This window comes from Callithrix jacchus, chromosome 4 (assembly GCF_049354715.1).
Source record: "Callithrix jacchus isolate 240 chromosome 4, calJac240_pri, whole genome shotgun sequence".
Taxonomy (NCBI): domain Eukaryota; kingdom Metazoa; phylum Chordata; class Mammalia; order Primates; family Cebidae; genus Callithrix; species Callithrix jacchus.
Genome location: NC_133505.1, coordinates 22197784 through 22216980, shown reverse-complemented (window position 1 = coordinate 22216980; position 19197 = coordinate 22197784). Strand labels below are relative to the sequence as shown.

At 40.4% G+C, this 19197-nt stretch overlaps 1 protein-coding gene across 2 annotated transcripts in view; it reads right to left on the bottom strand.

Annotated features, from left to right (window-relative positions):
• Positions 1 to 706: 706 nt before the first annotated feature.
• EEF1E1 (eukaryotic translation elongation factor 1 epsilon 1) overlaps positions 707 to 19197 on the bottom strand; it is a 30932-nt gene continuing 12441 nt past the window's right edge. Inside the window, exon 4 of one of the 2 annotated variants that reach the window (XM_002746240.5) lies at positions 707 to 10571. In XM_002746240.5, coding sequence (XP_002746286.1) covers positions 10431 to 10571 — 141 coding nt within the window. In that variant the 3' untranslated portion in view covers positions 707 to 10430. Of the gene's footprint in view, positions 10572 to 11599; positions 14882 to 19197 lie in introns of those variants that run through there. The other variant, XM_017970920.4, reaches the window with a different exon arrangement.

Here is a 19197-nt window from a genome sequence, read left to right as displayed (position 1 = left end):
CTTTGAAGTAGTTATTATTGTTGTCCTCATTTTATAAATGAGGAGTCTGAGGCACAGAGAGGTTAAATGATGGCCTGACTTGCATGTGGCAGAAACAACTGTTTCTGTGTATGTGCTTAAGTATAGGTGGAGGGTGAGGAGAGAGTGGGAAAGGGAGATTTGGAAAGAAGGAAGAGAGAAGCCATATTGACAGGCCACATGGGCTTTTCTTGTTTTCATTCAAAAACATTTAACAAGTATGTTATTGATCAGCCTCTATGTACCCAGCATAGTGCTAGGAGCTAAGATATAGTTGTGAACAAGACTGATACAGCCTTTTCCTTTCCTCATGGAGCCTACAGGGAAGCTAATAATAAGTACACAATTACTTTTCTGCAAGTCTGTTGCTTGTAGCCTGTGAATATGTGTTCTAGCTGTTTGATTACACACTTTTGAGTTGTATTGTTCTTGGGATGGTGAGGTCCAGCACATGCCCTTGTTCTCTCTCCGCTTTTGCAGACATCTTTACACTGCAGCTCAGACAGCTAGGAGATTGAGAAGCAACACTGGCAGTGCCATTTTACCTGGCACAATCAGCTGCTATGAGTGTGTCCTTGGTCTTTCACCCATGAAATCTCAAGAGTTTTGAGACTAAAATGGGACTCTTATCCTCTCCCTGAAGGTCTTGTATTATCTCTTATTGTCTCTGGATTGACGAGACTTTTACTGGATTTTTAAATGAAATTTTTATTGAGATATTTGTAGATTCTCATAGTTTCCTTCTACACTTTGCCTGGTTTCCCCAATTGGTAACGTCACAATTGGATATTGACATTGATACAATCCACCAATGTTATTCAGATTTCACCAGTTTTCCTTGTATTCACTGTGTGTGTATATGTTTAGCTTTATGCAATTTTATTACCTGTAGATTGACGCATCTATCATCACAATCAACATACCGACCAGGTCTGATGCCATAAGGATCCCGTTAAGGTACCTGTTTATAACCACATTTACCTTCCTCTCTGTTCCCACCCTGACTTCTGGCAACGTATCATTTGTCCTCTATTTCTTTCTTTCTTTTTTTTTTTTTTTTTTTTGAGACGGAGTTTTGCTCTTGTTACCCAGGCTGGAGTGCAATGGCGCGATCTCGGCTCATCGCAACCTCCGCCTCCTGGGTTCAGGCAATTCTCCTGCCTCAGCCTCCTGAGTAGCTGGGATTACAGGCAAACGCCACCATGCCCAGCTAATTTTTTGTATTTTTAGTAGAGATGGGGTTTCCCCATGTTGACCAGGATGGTCTTGATCTCTTGACCTAGTGATCCACCCACCTCGGCCTCCCAAAGTGCTGGGATTACAGGCTTGAGCCACCGCGCCCGGCCCTTGTCCTCTATTTCTAAAAATTTTCACCTCAAAAATATTACAGAAATGAAATCATACATTAAGTACCTTTATGTTTTTAAGAATAGCTGTTCTTACATCATAACCTCTATACAAGATTGGAGAATCAATATCATATACAAATATAACCATGGGATTGTAAAGGGATTTTTCCAATTACTGTATTTTTTGAGAGTCAAGACATTAAATCATGGAGATGGCTGTCAATTTAGTAGAAGTAAAGTTCTGATTTTGGGGGAAATTATTTGCTGTACTCCCATATTGAATCTTGTCAAAATTAAAAAATAAATGGGTAATTACATGTATACTTAGAAAAAAATTAAAATTTATTCCTTAGTATAAGCCCATCAAGGGAAGCATAATTGGCACAGGGTGGGAGATGGAGGGACTCCTATTTTTATTTTGTGCTCTATCAAATCCACTCCATGAAATTTCCTCTGCAACATATTCTATTGACATTATTTCTTATCTTCTTTAGAAATGGGTTAAAAAATTTAAAAATGCAGGGACATGGATGAACCTGGAAACCATCATTCTCAGCAAACTGACACAAGAACAGAAAATCAAACACCACATGTTCTCACTCACAGGCAGGTGTTGAACAATGAGAACACATGGACACAGGGAGGGGAGTATCACACACTGAGGTCTGTAGGAGGGGACTGGGGAGGAACAGTGGAGGGTAGGGAGTTGGGGAGGGATAACATGGGGAGAAATGCCAGATATAGGTGATGGAGATGGAGGCAGCAAACCACATTGCCATGTATGTACCTATGCAACAATCCTGCATGTTCTGCACATGTACCCCAGAACCTAAAATGCAATAAAATATGTATAGATGTAAAAATTTTTAAATGCAAAAACTGATTAAGGCAAAGGAGGAGAAAAGAGTAGGTGGTCTATTGGGTGAGGTACTAAAATATTACTATGTAGAAATCTCATAAAGTTTTTAAAATGTGGCCATGTGCAATGGCTCATGCCTGTAATCCCAGCACTTTGGAAGGCTAAGGGGGGCTGGGGTTCAAGACCAACCTGACCAACACAGTGAAACCCTGTCTCTACTAAAAATACAAAAATTAGCTGGGTGTGTGGCAGATGCCTGCAATCCCAGCTACTTCGGAGGCTGAGACAGGAGAATCGCTTGAATCTGGGAGGTGGAGATTGCAGTGAGCTTGAGATGGCGCCATTGCACTCCAGCTTAGGTGACAAAGTGAGACTCTGTCTCAAAAAAAAAAAAGTTTTGGAAATGCTTAGGGCACACTGGGCATGAAAGCCAGTTTAGTGTGAAGTAGCACACTTTGTGTGAGCATTAGTGGTCGATCTTCTAGGCTGCAGCAACTTTATAATCCAGTACTGAATCTTCCTGTACCAAATGCTGCTAGCTCCCCCTAGAGAAGCTTCTGGTATAGCTCCATCATTCGCAGAACATGCAAGGCTTACTGCAAGAGCTACCACGAAAGTAACTGCTCCGGTGACAGACCCAACCCATTGGAACACAGAATGCATTCCATCCACCACACTGGGCATACCTTCATTAAAATGGACTCAACTGTGCAAAAAGGAATGCATGCGTTTTTGTGTGCATTTAGCTAGTTCTGTGTGTGCCTGTCACCTAAGGTCTAGACAAGTATAGTACAGTGCTTCTCACTGTATGGTCATCACAGCAGCAATATTAGAATCCTCCTGAATCAGAAACTCAAATTGGATCCCAGAAATCTGTGCTTTGAGAAGCCCCAGGTGATTCCCATGCATGCTAAGGTCTGAGAAACAGTGCTTTATTGCAATGTCTATTGTCTGTTCCCCCAGCATCTGATGATGAGAGTCAATGATAGAGTTATTTTATCCAAGTGACAGGGCTCAAGTCAAACGGTGAAAACGGTCAACTGGAAACCTCATGAGGTCAGTGTGAGAGTTTAAAACTTCTAAGGGTTTTTAAGACAAGGTATGTCTGTTGCAGAAGGTCAGGAAAAATGGGGATGGGATGGAAGGATAACTTACATTACATGAACAGAATAGTTCATTGACTGCACCAAAGAAGCTTTGGAATTTGTAATCAGATGGCAGGAAGTTTCTCTTCTTGGTCAAAGCAAGCCTACGGCCTTATTGTTTAGAGCTATGCCTTGTCAAATTAGTGATATGGCTACTGTATTTCAAGCTTAACTTGGACAGACAGGCCTGCCAGGCACAAATTTCTCAAGCAGATGATGTTGGGGAGGACAAAAATTATCCACTGCAAGACTTCAAGGACAGATGACACTCAGAAGGAATGGCAAGCCAAATCTGCAGGAGCCATAATACAATTGGCTAGCCCTAGGGACCTGGCCTCCTTGAAGTGGAAGAGACAGCGAGAATGAGCCATCAGATTAACTCACTGGGCTGGAAAAGATCCAACGCTTTCATTACCCCTGAAGAAACAAAAGTTTAAAAGATTAAAATATTCCTAAAGGAATCATGATAATGGAAGCAGAAATCCTTGAGATAACAGCAAAAATGGCCAGCATCTCAAATTCTCCTGCCTTCCCACTTGCCTTCTTTTGGCCTCCCTTCCTTAAGTGAAAGGTGAGTTTTGCTAGATTAGGTGGCAGTTGGAATTAGTTTTATTTGCTAGCAGTATTGGGAATAAAGGCAAAGCCTGCAGGAATGTGGGCGCCAGCAGCAAGTAATCATTATTGCAAAATCAAATTCCCCATCTTATCTCTGATATGCCTGTATGTAACCCTAGAGCTGGGCTTCACAGTGTTATAAATCCAGCATACAAGACACAGAGCAGTGGGATATGGAGCCCCTTGTGTATCTAAAAGCTCTGCCCAGCAAGAGAGATATATGACAGTAACTTTCTCCCCATCGCTTTTGCAATAAAACTCACCCAGTGCTCCAGGAAGAGTTAGGAATGTAATTCAGCTTCAATAAATCAAGACTAAAATTAAGATGGCCAGATATGTAGCAGCCTGCTCAGGTGTATGGAGAATTTGAAATTTAGTGCCCTGGTAATGGTAGTAGCAGATTATCTAATTATAGAGAGAAAGAAGAAATATTGCTCTCTGGGGTAGAAAGTTAAATACTCTAATCCTTTAAACTACCACATCCCTGCCAAAGCTAGATTAATATTAAAGTTCATGTACCATCTGACTTTTTAAAAAAGGAATTAAGTCAAATGTTAGAAAAAAAAATAAATGAAAAAAGCTATAGTTCACAATAATTCTAATTTGACCACTTGTCAAATAGTGTTTTTTATCTTTGAGTGTGATATACATGTACCTGATTATAAAAGAATTCTATTCCGTCTTAACAATATATCTGCTTAAATTTTTATCAACATATCATGAAGCTATTCTGGACAGACTTCCAGCAGGGAGCTCATAAATTACTTTTTTTTTAAGACGGGGTTTTGCTCTTGTTGCCCAGGCTGGAGTGCAGTGGCGTGATCTCAGTTCACTACAACCTCTGCCTCCCAGGTTCAAGTGAGTCTCCTGCCTCAGCCTCCAGAGTAGCTGGGACTACAGGTGGGCGCCACCATGCCTGGCTAATTTATTCTTTTTCTTTCTTTTCTTTTCTTTTTTTTTTGAGACAGAGTCTCACCCTGTCGCCAGGTGCCAGGCTGGAGTGCAATGGCGCGATCTCGGCCCACTGCAACCTCCACCTCCCAGGTTCAAGCAATTCTCCTGCCTCAGCCTCCCAAGTAGCTGGAACTACAGGTGCATACCACCATACCCAGCTAATTTTTGTATTTTTAGTAGAGAGGAGCATTTTGCTGTCCCCCTCTCCCACTTTCTTTGGGTCTTAATCAGACTTGATGTCTTGAGCTCTGACGTTAACATTGGACCATATGTTGAACTTAAGAATGGAGGCCAGGAGCAGTGGCTCATGCCTATAATCCTAGCACTTTGGGAGGCCAAGGTGGATCACAAGGTTAGGAGTTCGAGAGCAGCCTGGGCAACATGGTGAAACCCCGTCTCTACTAAAAATACATAAAATTAGCCAGGTGTGGTGGTACATGCCTGTAATTCCAGCTACTCTGGAGGCTGAGGCAGGAGAATCGCTTGAACCCAGGAGGTGGAGGTTGTGGTGAGCAGAGATCATGCCACTGCACTCCAGCCTGGGTGTCAGAGCGAGACTCCATCTAAAAAAAAAAAAAAAAAAAAGAATGGAAGCCACTAGTTCAGTATGGAGCAGCAGAAACAGGAGCTGGAGGCTTCACACCAAAGGTGGGCTTCTTCTAACTTCTTTTATATGAGAGAAAAACAACCCACTTTGATGTTATTAGGTCTTTCTGCAATATATAGCTGCACCTGTAACATATATGTGTAATTTACACTTACACTCTTCTTAGCTCCAAAGGAACTTAAAAGAACAGTACATTATTTTAACAGATTTTGAGCACCGACTGTGGTATGCCAGTAATTGTTCTGATGGCTGGATAAACAAGGGAAAATATAGTCTTTGCTCTCAAGAAATTACTAAGTCTGGCAGAAGAAACAGATCATCAAAAACAGTACAGTGATGCCAGTGCCAGCATCAGAGGCCAGGGGTGGGACAGACTTGACTTCCACAAAGGCATTGACAAAGTAGAATACAGAAGAGGTTATCAAGTGAGAAGGAAAGCGCATTTCAGGCAAGTGCCTGACAGAAATGATCCGAGAAGCACAGTAGAAATTCTACAAGGAAATGAATTATTTTGATCTGGATGCTTAGAATATTATCTAACGCTTGGCTGCAGAAGCCAGGTCTTTATCTTTTGACCATCCCTTCATCCTCCAAGATCTAAGTTGGTGGCGGAAAGTCCTGGTACTTGGTAGTACCGAGTAATACTAGTTCCATTAATGCTCTGCACAATAAAGAACTACCTAGCACACTGAAGGATCAGAGGAGTAAGACACAGGAAGAAGTGGAAAAAGGGGTCACTTGACAAAGAGTTGGTTCCCTCTCTGGCCTCCCGCCCTTTCCTCACCGCTGACTCAAAATGAAGGAAAAGAGTGAAATGGGATGAGAATGCTGGGTGGCCTATTTCCTATTGCCACTACCTGTCCTGCTTCAATCCTCCTGCTCACCAGGGGTGGGGGGAGCGGGGAGAGAAGACACAAGTGTTGGGGTTAGGCGTAACTTGCAGCTGTGAGACATAACGTGGCATGCTTATAGTAGGCCCAGTGGTTAGCATGAAAGGTACACAGACTTGGTCTGCCCCTGTAAGATACATAAAAACTCCCACAATTAATTTGAACCCCGTAGTCTCTGAACATACAGTTTTTAATTTAAAGAGCATGTCATAAAACTAAAAATACTCCTGAAGGCAATGAATTGTGACATACATCATGTCAAAACTGTCTTGATCTGTTATAATATACAGCAAGATGTGAAAGATATTGTGAGTTCCTTTCCAGACTGCCACAAAAAAGTATCACAGCAAAGTGAGTTGTACACATTTTTCAGTTCCTCAGTCCACAGAAGTTACATTTATACTATACTGGAGTCGATTAAGTGTGCAACAGCATTATGTCTAAAACTACAATGTGTGCACCTTAACGAAAAAATATCTTGTTGCTAAAATCTACAGGAATGATCCTGAGCCTTTAGGAAGTCAACTCAAAACATGGAGGGTTTTGCCTCCATGTCATCAGGGTGGTGGTTGCTGGAGCCTGGGGTGGCTGTGGTAATTTCTTAAGACAACAACAGCCTGTGTTAGCAGGCATGAAAACAATGTGTTAATCTCCTTTTTGTCTCCATCAAGGCTCTAGGGTAACCAGGTGCATTGTCATTGAGCAGTAACATTTTGAGAGAAGTCTTTGTTTCTGAGCAGTAGGTCTCAACAGTGGGCTTCAGGAAACCATACTGTAAACAGATGTGCTGTCATCCAGGCTTTGTGGTTCCTTTTATAAAGCACAGGCAGAGTAGATGTAGCATAACTTTTTTTATTGAGACAGAATCTCGTGTCACCCATGCTTGAGTGCAGTGGCATGATCTCGGCTCACTGCAACCTCCGCCCCTAGGTTCAAGTGATTCCCCTGCCTCCGCCTCCTGAGTAGCTGGGATTAATGGGCGCCTGCCACCTCACCCAGCTAATTTTTGTATATTTAGTAGAGACAGGGTTTCACCATGTTGGCCAGGCTGATCTCGAACTCCTGACCTTAAGTGATCCATCCATCCACCTCAGCCTGCCAGTGCTGGGATTACAGGCATGAGCCACTGCATCTGGCCAGATTTAGCATAATTCTTAAGAACCCTAGGATTTTTGGAATGATACATGAGCACTGGCTTCACCAGCTGCCTAATAGTGACTTCAACTTCAAGTCACTCGTCCCTAATAAGCTCATCCTTTGAAGCTCCGACTTCCAGGCATTGACTTCTCCTCTCCAGCCATGAAAGTCCTACATGGCATCTTCTGCTAACAGCAGGCTGTTTCATATACATTGAAAATCTGTTGTTTGGTGCAGCCACCGTCACCAGTGGTCTTAGCTAGATCTTGCAGTCTACATTAGCACTTGTGGCTTCACCTTGTACTTGTGTTATGGAGATGGTGTCTTTTCTTAAATCTCATCAACCAACCTCTGCTGGCTTGGTTTCAAACCTTTCTTCGGCAACTTCCTCACCTCTCTTAACCTTCACAGAATTGAAGTTCGGGCCTTCCTCTGGGTTAGCCTTTGGCTTACGAGAGTGCTGTGGCTGGCTTCATCTTCTATCCAGACCACTTAAACTTTCTCCCTCTTAGCAGTAAGGCTGTTTCTCTTTCCTATCATCTGTGTGTTCAATGGAGTAACACTTTTATCTATTAATGTATTTTGAGATAGGGTCTCACAACGTTGACCTCCCAGGCTCAGGTGATCCTCCCACCTCAGCTTCCTGACTAGCTGGGACACTACAGGCACTCCACTATGCCTGGCTAATTTTTGTAGGCAGAGTTTTGCCATGTTTCCCAAGCTGGTCTTGAATTCCTGGGCTCAAGTGATCCACCCACCTCAGCATCTCAAAGTGCTGGGATTATAGGCATGAGCCACCATGCCCAGCTAGCACTTTTAATTTCCTCAAAACTCTTCCTTTGCATTCCCAAGTTGGCTGTTTAGTGCAAGAGGCCTACCTTTCAGCCTGTTCTGGTTTTGACCTGCCTTCCTCAAGAAGCTTAATCATTTCTAGAGAGACAGGCAACTCTTCTTTGCATCTGAGCACTTAGGGGCTATTGTAGGGTTATTACGTGGCCTAATTTCAATACTCTTGTGTCTCCAGGAAGAGGAAAACCCGAGGAAAAGGGAAGAAATGGGGAACACCTGGTCAGTGGGGCAGTCAGAACACACACACCATCTATTAAGTCTGAAGTCTTATATAGGCATAGTTTGCGGCGCCCCAAAAATAAGAATAGTAACAAAGATCACGAGTCACAGATCACAGATATAGTAATGAAAAAAATTCAAAATAATGTGAGAATTACCAAAATGTGACACAGAGACACGAAATAAGCACAGGTTGATGGAAAAATGGTGCCAACAGACTTGCCTGAAGCAGGGTTGCCACAAACCTTGAATGTATTAAAAGATGCAGTAAAATGAGGTGAGCCTGTGCTCACACACCTGGCCTGTTAAGTCTCCTGACTCGGTAACATGAAAGGCAAAAATGGGGGCTACAAATGGCCAGGCTTTTTTCTTCATGTTATCTACTTTAATCTTCCTAATTTAGAGTTATCTTGATATTTATTTTTGGAGATTAAGAAAATATGGTTAACTGCTTTGTTTAAAGTCACACAGCTACTACGTGATAAAAACAGGACTCCAGGCGGGGCGCAGTGGCTCACCCCTGTAATCCTAGCACTTTGGGAGGCAAGGCAGGCAGATCACAAGGTCAAGAGATTGAGACCATCCTGGCCAACACAGTGAAACCATGTCTCTACTAAAAATAAAACAAAACAAAACAAAATTAGCTGGACATGGAGGCACATGCCTGTAGTTTCAGCTACTTGGAATCTGAGGCAGGAGAATCGCTTGAACCTGGGAGGCAAAGGTTGCAGTGAGCCAAGATCACGCCACTGTGCCTGGCAAAAGGGCACTACTCCATTTCAAAAAAAAAAGCACTCAACTGTATTGTTCCCAAGTATCTGCCCTTTCCACTAAAACTCTGAACTGTCCACTGGTCACACTCAGCATCAACCAGAACATTAAGTAGCATTAAATAGGAAAGGCCCCAAAGACCCCATTTTTCTCATTATTTGTAAGGATAAGGTCTTTAGCTCTCAATAACTGATTATTTATTCAAGCAGCAAGAGTTATAAAAGACATCGATCTTTAGTGTCTCTGTTCTTCACACAGAAACTTTAACAGCAGTCTTTCCATGAGAATTGGCTTTCAGTTTAGAAAAATCTAGTAATTAAAAATCCAAACAATTAGTGGAACAGTAAGACTTTCCCATCTCTTTTTGGCCACTGCACACTCCAATAAGCCCAACAACAAAAAAGAAACATTAACTCAAGAGGAGTGTATCTTACTCCAGTTCCCCCTAATGAAGTTCAGTAGTTAGTTTCACCCCAATAAACAATGACTACAGAAAGAAAGAAACAACCAAAAATTATTTTTTCAACCACATTTACTAGCTCACATAAATATTTAAAAACAAATCCATCTGTCTTCCCTTTCTGTTTCCTTGGCACAATTTATCACAGTTCTTAACAAACTACCATAAATATCTGTAAGGGGAAAATGAATTTCAGAATAGGAAAGAGAGGTTAATAAATAGCCAAATATGTCAACCACTGAAAGGACCACCTGTTTTTGTTTTAAGATTAAGCCCCTGATTTGCAAATTTTATTGAAATAAATTTCATCTAATAAAAACAAGGTTAATTTAAAACTTGATCTCAACTTGAATAGCAGTTGAATTGTGACATAAAAATTGCTAAACTTCAACTAAAGAACAAATAAAACATTCAGACACAAGTTTACACTTTAAAAATTCTATCAACTTCAACAAATAATGAATGACTGTATATTAATTTACATTAGTCCTGTGGTCCAGAATACGTTTTCCATTTAAAACATTTTTAATAGATCTTCTGTATGGCATGGACAGCTTCTAGTGGGAATTAGTATATAGTCTGTTCTTGATGAAGACAACACTAGACAGATGTTGCCTGATGCCTGGATAATGCTGAATGTGACAAAACCAGCGAGACACATTAAGATATTTCTCCTTTTCTTGAACTGTCAGGTCAACCTAAGTAGAGATTAAAAACACACACACACAACACAGATGTTACAAAAGCACAACTATTAATATCACTTAAGGAGATATAAGTTGAAAAACAACAACATTCCCCAAGAGTTCTCAAAAGCCAACATATTCAGATGGGAGTCAAAGTTTCAGCCACTTGTAAAAGTTATCCATGTTTAATGTTCAGTCAAAACCAGATGTGCTTCCTGCGAAACATCAAGCTTTAACAAATGTAAAATTTACATTGAGGATTTGGAGGTCAAATAAGTTGTTTTTTACTTTACTGGAAAAAGATTAAGATACAGTTCTTTTTCTGGTATGTTTTAGTAAACCTAAAAAAAGGAAATGATCCATTTCAAGTGACTATTGCTTAATATAAGGAGAGGCTATTTCTAGTGGTGTATGACTCAGATGAAGGAGGCTAAGTAAATGCATGACAACAGATCTTCATAATTCTGTTTGCAATAAAGTTCAACCCAGTCTTTTAGTGGATGTAGCAGTTTACCCAATTTGCTATCAACCTCCAAGAATGCTCAGAGATTTGGTTAGAGAGAGATGTATCACAAACTGCAGGTGCTTATCATTTCACTGGGCTCAAATTCCAAAGTAGGTGACAAAGACTTTCCTCTAAGATACATTTGGGGATTACTGAGAGTTATCAGGTAAAGAGACACCAGTACAGCAGTAACTTGCAGACATGACCCCCTTTATGGGTAGTGTAGTTCCTTCTCATAAGTCACATTTACTTAACAGATAGTGCAAGTCTCTTTAACACTGACAGGAGTGTTTGCAGAAAGAAATAACTCAGTCACCCCACAAGTGGTAGAAACCCACCAGCGGCCTGCTTGTTGGGAAACACTTTTAGTGAAATGAGTATCCTTTGCTTTCAGAATTTAGAGCATAGTTGTTCTGCAGGCAAACATTCTGCTAAGTTACCAGATCACCAAAGGTGAAGGACAAATCACTCTATATGCAATAATTATTAGAGAATACAAAAGAATATTAACAATAAAATTAAAAAGCAGGCAGTATTTTCTCAATAAATGTTTATTTGGACTCATATTTGTTGGCTCAGTTTATTTAAGTTGTTAGGGAGAATCGTCATTGCTTCTTCATTAAAATTTAAGTTTCAGGTTTTAGGGATACACACTTCAGTCTTACATGCAAGCTGCACTAGCAAATTATAAAAACACATTCATCTGGTTTCAGGTGTGTAAGGTTGTGTCTACTTAGAAAGATGTTACTATTACTATCACTGTCTCATCTACAACACAGTCAGTTCATGGAATAGAGATAAATAACACAGTCAAGAAAACTGGTCAAGAATGTCTTAATGTAAAAGTTTAATTTTTATTATGAAGATTCATGGTTTCCCATGTAAATAATTACATTAGGCTAACTGGTAGATTCAAACTGAAAGGAGCATCCACCTGTCTGGTGTGTTTTCATAGGCAGCACTTAATCATTTGTGGAATAAATTGAGAATCAGTCTATATTTCAAAAGTATTTTATAAAAGAGCATTTGCTCTTTTTCTATATCTCTACCATATGTAAACTTCACCAAGGACTTCAAAAGAAAATGTATGATTTATTAGAAGCTCAACCAGTAATAAACACAGCTGCAAATCTAACCAGAAATGGGAGTTTTCTTACCAAAAATGAATAAATGAATAAAATTCAAAATCAACTTCAACAAACCTCTTTGCTAACAGTTAAAGCAAACAGATGTAACAATAAGTTTTACTCCAACTTGATTTCGTGTCAGCTGCTGAAATATATGATGATTCAAATCTGACTTACTTCTTACAATTTTAGTCCTTTCATAGCTCTTTCATTTTAGATAATTCTCCACTTAGCCATTTGGTAAAGCATTTCCAAACAGTAGAGTTTTAATGCTTATTTATGTTTAAGTGGTTCACCCAAATTTTAAACTAGGTAAAAAGGGCAATGTTATGTGTGATATTTATACTTCAGAACAGCACTTGCTGTCACAGAGGACTACTGTATGCTGCTCACAGGCCTATTATTTAAAACAACAACAACAACATACAGAACACAGCAAAATAAATATTCTCCAACTTAAACATTTTACATTTGGAGTCTCCGGTGTCAAGATCATCAAAAGACCCACAGTACAAAATAGTTTTTATTCCAAGAGCTCCTAAAGCTTCTTGCATTTCCAAATTTATTCCTAATTATTTCCTAATTTACCATTTCTTGGGTTCAAGTGAGTCTCCTGCCTCAGCCTCCTGAGTAGCTGGGACAATAGGCACTATAGTACTATAACCATGATGTCCGGCTAATTTTTTGTATTTTTAGTAGAGACAGGGTTTTACCGAGTTAGCCAGGATGGTCTGGAATTCCTGGCTTCAAATGATCCACCTGCCTCAGCTTCCCAAAGTGCTGGGATTACAGGAGTGAGCCACCATGCCCAGCCCCCTATTCCAATAATTTTTAACTAGATGATCCATTTTACAGTATTTTTAGATTATCTATTTTAGAGAATGTACAGTTATTCATTTTCCCTCAGGAAACTTTTGCCAGAAACACACAGAGCTTTTAAAAAAAGGATGAGGTTACCACTTTCACTTCTTTTTACAGTTTAAACTTTGGAACTTGTTGCTTAGAGCCTGAGATAATTATGAATGGCCTTGATTTGTTAACTCTCCTACTTTTTTGGCAGACATTCCCTATATAAACTTACTGTAAACAAAGAAATGAACCGATTTCTTCTGTCACCAAATGTACAGATTTTTAAAAACATTTCTGATGGAATTCCCTGGACTATTTCACTTACAACACTGGTTTTCCACCATCCCTTTCTAGCTAAAGTTCTTTTTCCTTTCTTACAACAGGAAACAATGACATTGTTCTAGCTGCCACTTCCTGCTTCATGATGGTCTGCATGCCAGTGTGTCTATAGTGGTGCTTGGCTCTTTCTACCTAATAATTCCTTTTAATTCCTATTGGCACTCTATCATGACTTTGAACTTTGAAGCCAAGCAGATAATATTCTGAATCACGAATTTTCCATGAAATCATGTGAAAAACACTTTAAGTGACCTGTTCCAGATCAGGGTGACACGCTTCTTTGCTACATTTCCAACTGGCACCACGCTGCCACCTTTGGGACATTGTTTAGGGCCAGTGTGCCTGGACTATTTTGCAGCTATTTCTTTTATTTTTCCTTTCCTTATAAAAGAACCACATACATCCAATGGTGCTCCAAGCTTCAGAACAAAAGTATTTCAGTTGATAACAATCTTACAGTCAAGCAGCACATAATATTACAAAGGAGTTTAATAATCTTGAGTAACAGTCTGTTCACAGGGATGACTTATCTACCAGTGAAATCACTTTAAGAAAGCAGTGAGTCACTGGTGTTACAATAAACAGCCACACTAACAGGCAGTATAACAAAGGAAGGGCAACATAATATTCCTCAAAGGGAGTTAAGATAGATCAGATCTTAGAATAACTCAGCCATGACTAAAATTGGGCTCACAATGAAGCAAAATACAGTGGGATTATCTGATGACTCGAAGGTTCCTTGACTGCTATTTTGTACACTGTGCTGATTACACATTCCGTATTGAATAATGTGAACAAACACATGAAGGAATGCATGAGGGCAAAAACAAATAATACTGCCAAAGCAAACAAAGCACAAGGACTTGGTCAGTATCAGCAGGTGGCCGATCTAGACCTCACACCCAGCCTACTTTAATTTAATACCTAGAAATCATTTATTCCACATCTGTGTTTATTTGTACCCAACTTAACAGGGATGTCATTTAACACCACAGTGCAATTCTGCCATTCTGTGAGGCCTGTTCCTTGAGAAGGTGTTTATTTCTCTGCTTACTTTGCCTGCACTTGGACTATAGAGTGGGAAAGATACTTTGACTCATGATAGAAACCCAAAGGGATAGTCAACAGTGATTTACAGATCAGTCTATTAAATTTCACTTTGAAAAAGACAATAATAATATTTTTAATCATAACATCCTAGTCACTATATATAAAGAGGACATATATTCCAAAATAGAAAATGTAAATACATATTGAATGCTCAATATTGTTAATGTAACCCTAACTTTAACATGAAGAACTGAATGCAACACTTCTAACCTGCCTAAAAACCAAGTGCCCTGTAGGGCACTTAGACTCATAATTCAATAACTTTGCAGCTAGTCCTATGAGTATTTTGCATTATAGGATTATGACCTTGTCCATTCTGCTGGCAAAGGAATTCCAAACAAGTTCCCTCCTTTTCAGAGTATTTCCTTTTCCTACTGCATACCCTGCATAAGCTAGAGGAAAGGAAAATGTAATTACACACTTGGTTTATGAGTTACACTTCAGTATCACCTTTTTTTTTTTTTATTAGATGGAGAAATACTCTCCTTCTTAATGACAGCTCGATGCTACAGCAAGCCAGATCTTGTGGGTCTGAACAGACATTCACTAGCTTGCTGACTGTCATCACAGAGGATGACTGATGACTTTTTTCCTAATATAAAGCTTAAAAAGTTAAATGTCAAAACATATGTCACATTTAAATCTATATATATTTAAAAGCCAACAAGTTTGTTACTGTGGTTTTCAGATATAAATTATTCTTGGGGCCCTGTCAGGTAGTCATGCTTACATAGCATAGTCTCACTAAAATCAAGTACGGACTCCCCCAAGTTCAAAGACTATGTAGGTTTGCCATCAGGAGAGAGATGCTTAGCTGCCTTAGCAGCAAATCCTCTTTACCTTGCAGGCTTTTTCATTTGGAAATGAGGTAAGTTGTGCCTCATCATCATTTTAAATTCAAAAAGCTACTAAAATACATTGATCCTAGAATGAAATAAAAAAAGGCTGGTAATCAATGTATTTCAGCTCCAATAAACTTTCTTCACATTTAAATAAAATTAATTATGTTACACTTTTACTACAAAGATAAACAATCTGAAATAGGAACTATAAATAGGTTACAAGTTGTTAAACATTGCCTTTATTAAGTTAATTTGTTTCTTTAAGACAGGGTCTCACTCTGTTGCCCAGGCTGGAAGGCAGTGGTACAATCATGACTCACTGTGGCCTCGACCTCCCTGGGCTCAGGTGATCCTCCCACCTCATTCCCCCAAGTAGCTGAAACTACAGGCACACAGCTACCATGCCTGGTTAATTTTTTTTTTTTTTTTAATAGAGATGGGTTTTGCCCTTTTGCCCAGGCTGGTCTTTTGAACTCTTTGGCTCAAGCTACCCACCTGCCTCAGCCTCCTAAAGTGCTGGGATTACAGGGATGAGCCATCATGCCCAGCCTTAAATATTGCTAATCTCAATAAGCATTTAACTGCACAAGGCAGTGTGCTAAAAGCCAAGAGGAAATGAACAGGAATAAGAAAATCCTCTCTGGTCGCTGATTATGTGTAAATTGAGTCATATTCTTTGTAAGTATGGGGAACATTCATTTGACCTCACTCCTGTTGTCCCATTATAATTTTTAATAGGCCTCCTTTCACAGTCAAGTGTTTTGGATGAGAAATCATGCAGTCACCCTACTTACAAAGAATATTTGTGATTAAATTTATCATAAGCTTTCCAAAACAATGAAAATTCCCTTAGATAGCCAAGGACATCCAAATCTTCAGCTATTTTTCAAGCAATTTTATGATTCTATATTCTACTTGTCTGCCTCATTCATCAATAACATAATATTCTGACCAGAGATTGGCACTGATTCCATTTTCTCTACTTCATTAATAGCTTTCATGTAAAACAGTCTTTCTTCAATAAGATTAATATGCCCCTAGGGCTGGGCGCAGTGGCTCAAGCCTGTAATCCCAGCACTTTGGGAGGCCGAGGCGGGTGGATCACAAGGTCAAGAGTTCGAGACCATCTGGATCGACATGGTGAAACCCCGTCTCTACTAAAAATACAAAAAATTAGCTGGGCGTGGTGGCGCATGCCTGTAATCCCAGTTACTCAGGAGGCTGAGGCAGGAGAATTGCCTGAATCCAGGAGGCGGAGGTTGCGATGAGCCGAGATCGCGCCATTGCACTCCAGCCTGGGTAACGAGCGAAACTCCGTCTCAAAAAAAAAAAAAAAAAATTAATATGCCCCTGAAAATAGTTTTATTCTTCTGTTGTCTCCCTCTCAAGTATAGTACAGTGGGCATACACAGTGGGCTCACAGTAAATCATTTAAAACTCATAGTTTTACACTAAATTAAGGATCATTCTAAGCCATTACAATAATGTTACAGAATTTAACATAATCACTGAGGGATCTTTGAGGAATAAATCATAATAAAGTCAAGCAAATTCAAACTGAGGGACTATAGCTTGAGTAGGGGACTAGTAACCGAATCATGCATCATTACAGTATGCTTGGAGGGTGAGGGAGAAATAAAAGGAATCCACTTCTAATGCTGTCATGAAGCCCAGGAGTTCTGGAGGGAAGGAACTGTGTTGCATTCTGAATTTTCTGGTTACAATCCCTGTCTTCTCTCTTCAACCTCAACTGAAAACCCAGACTCATGAGGCCTTAATCTGTGCCCTCTTATTCCTGGCAAATGGCAAAGCCAACTATGTAGGAGGCTTTTTCAGAGGAGAAAACGACTTTGTTTTTCCAAAAGACAAACCCTCCACTTTGCTTTATGAGGCAGATAGCAGCCCCAAACCATGGACAGGTTGGGGCTTGCGCAGGCCTCAATTATTATGGTATTTTACAGTGTATAATACAAAGAGTTTCCCCATACATTAAGACACTTCAGTCAGATCTAGTTTGTCATGGCCCTTCCAAAAACTGAGCTCTGTGCCTTTAAACCACTCAAGCTTCCTAAGCATTAGTTTCCTTCTCTGTAAAAGGAGCCTAAAAACACTGGTCCTGCTTCCTTCTTAGTGACGAGGTACAATGAGAAAATATATAGGAAACTCCTTGAAAAGCACAGAGAAATACATTTAAAAATGTACTCAGTGTTTATGGAGGGGTGACTATATACACATGCCAGGGATTACCTCTGACAATGGTGTTACAAATATGTGTTGCTGCAATCACTGATTCAAGCAGCTTATAATTTAGAGAGAGAGATTTTCAAAGAATTAAAGTAAGAGTGAAATAAGCTAGACCAAAGGAATATATGAGGTACAAACACACATACAGAGGAAGGAGGACCTCAATATGGTTTAGGGGTCTGAGAGGGATTCAACTGAGGAACGAGTGGGAATTGAGCAACACTTGGGAAATGCAAATGAAGTAGGCAGGAAGGGAAGGGCTGGGACCAGGGAACAAAAGAGAAGAGCAATGCCAGGACACTGGGTATAAAGAGCCCAGCATCCAGCAGGCTCTGGGACATATGTTGTGGCTGAGACACTGACAGCAAGGAGGATAGCAAGGCAGGCAGAAATCAGTCGAATTGAGAGTTTCGCTCTTGTAGCCCAGGCTGGAGTACAGTGGTGGGATCTCTGCTCACTGCAACCTCCGCCTCCTGGGTTCAAGCAATTCTCCTGCCTCAGCCTCCCAAGTAGCTGGGATTATAGGTGCCTACCCCACCACCACACCTGGCTAATTTTTGTACTTTTAGCAGAGAGGGGGTTTCATTATGTTGACCAGGCTGGTCCCAAACTCCTGACCTCAGGTGATCTACCCGCCTTGGCCTCCCAAAGTCCTGGGATTACAGGTGTGAGCCACTACACCTGGCTAATTTTTGTATTATTAGTAGAGGCAGGGTTTTGCCATGTTGGCCAGGCTGATCTGAAACTCATGATCTCAGGTGATCCGCCTGCCTTGACCTCCCAAAGTGCTGGGATTATCGGCATAAGCCACCGTGACTGGCTGAGTTAATTATTTTGAGAAAGAAAAAGACACAATCATGAGAAAGACTGCTCCAGTGGCCACCAATCTCATCTCTTATAGTCAATCCTCTTTAGGTGAACAAAAATTCTATATACTGTAACTTGGACAAGTCGTCAAGATCACAGGAAAAGATACATGTGAGAGGCATTCAGGAGCTGGAAATCAGGATCTGACTGACTGGATGCATGAGGTGCACAATGCACAAAAATGCATGAGGTCTTTTTTTTCCACAGGGAGAAGATAGGTATCGGGGCGATGGGGAGTTGAGCCAAGCTTTTAGGCGGAGAGATGGTATAAGAAAGCACACATTCTGGGGCCAAAGTGTCTGATTTCTGGACCCTGTTCCTACCAGATACTTGGGCAATCTCAAAGAAAACATTTGACCTCTCTATGCCTCAGTTATCTCATCTGTAAAATGGGGCTGATAATATTAGTGCCTATACTATACGGCTGTTATTAGGATTAAACGAGTCAACATTTATACAACATAAAGAACAATGCCAAGAACATAGCGAATATCATGTCATTGTTCATGAACAAATTTAAAATAAAGAGACTGACTACATAGGTAGTGGGCAAGACTGAAGAAAAAAGAAAGAAAATATGATCTGGAGCAATAGCCAGAAACGGAGCAGGAAGTGGAGAGGAGACTGGGTGTAAGAGGCCAGATGAATGGGGATATGGTTTGGCTGTGCACCCACCCAAACCTCATCTTAAATTTAATTCCCACAGTCCTCACAAGTCATGGGAGAACCTGGTGGGAGCTAAGTGAGTAATGGGG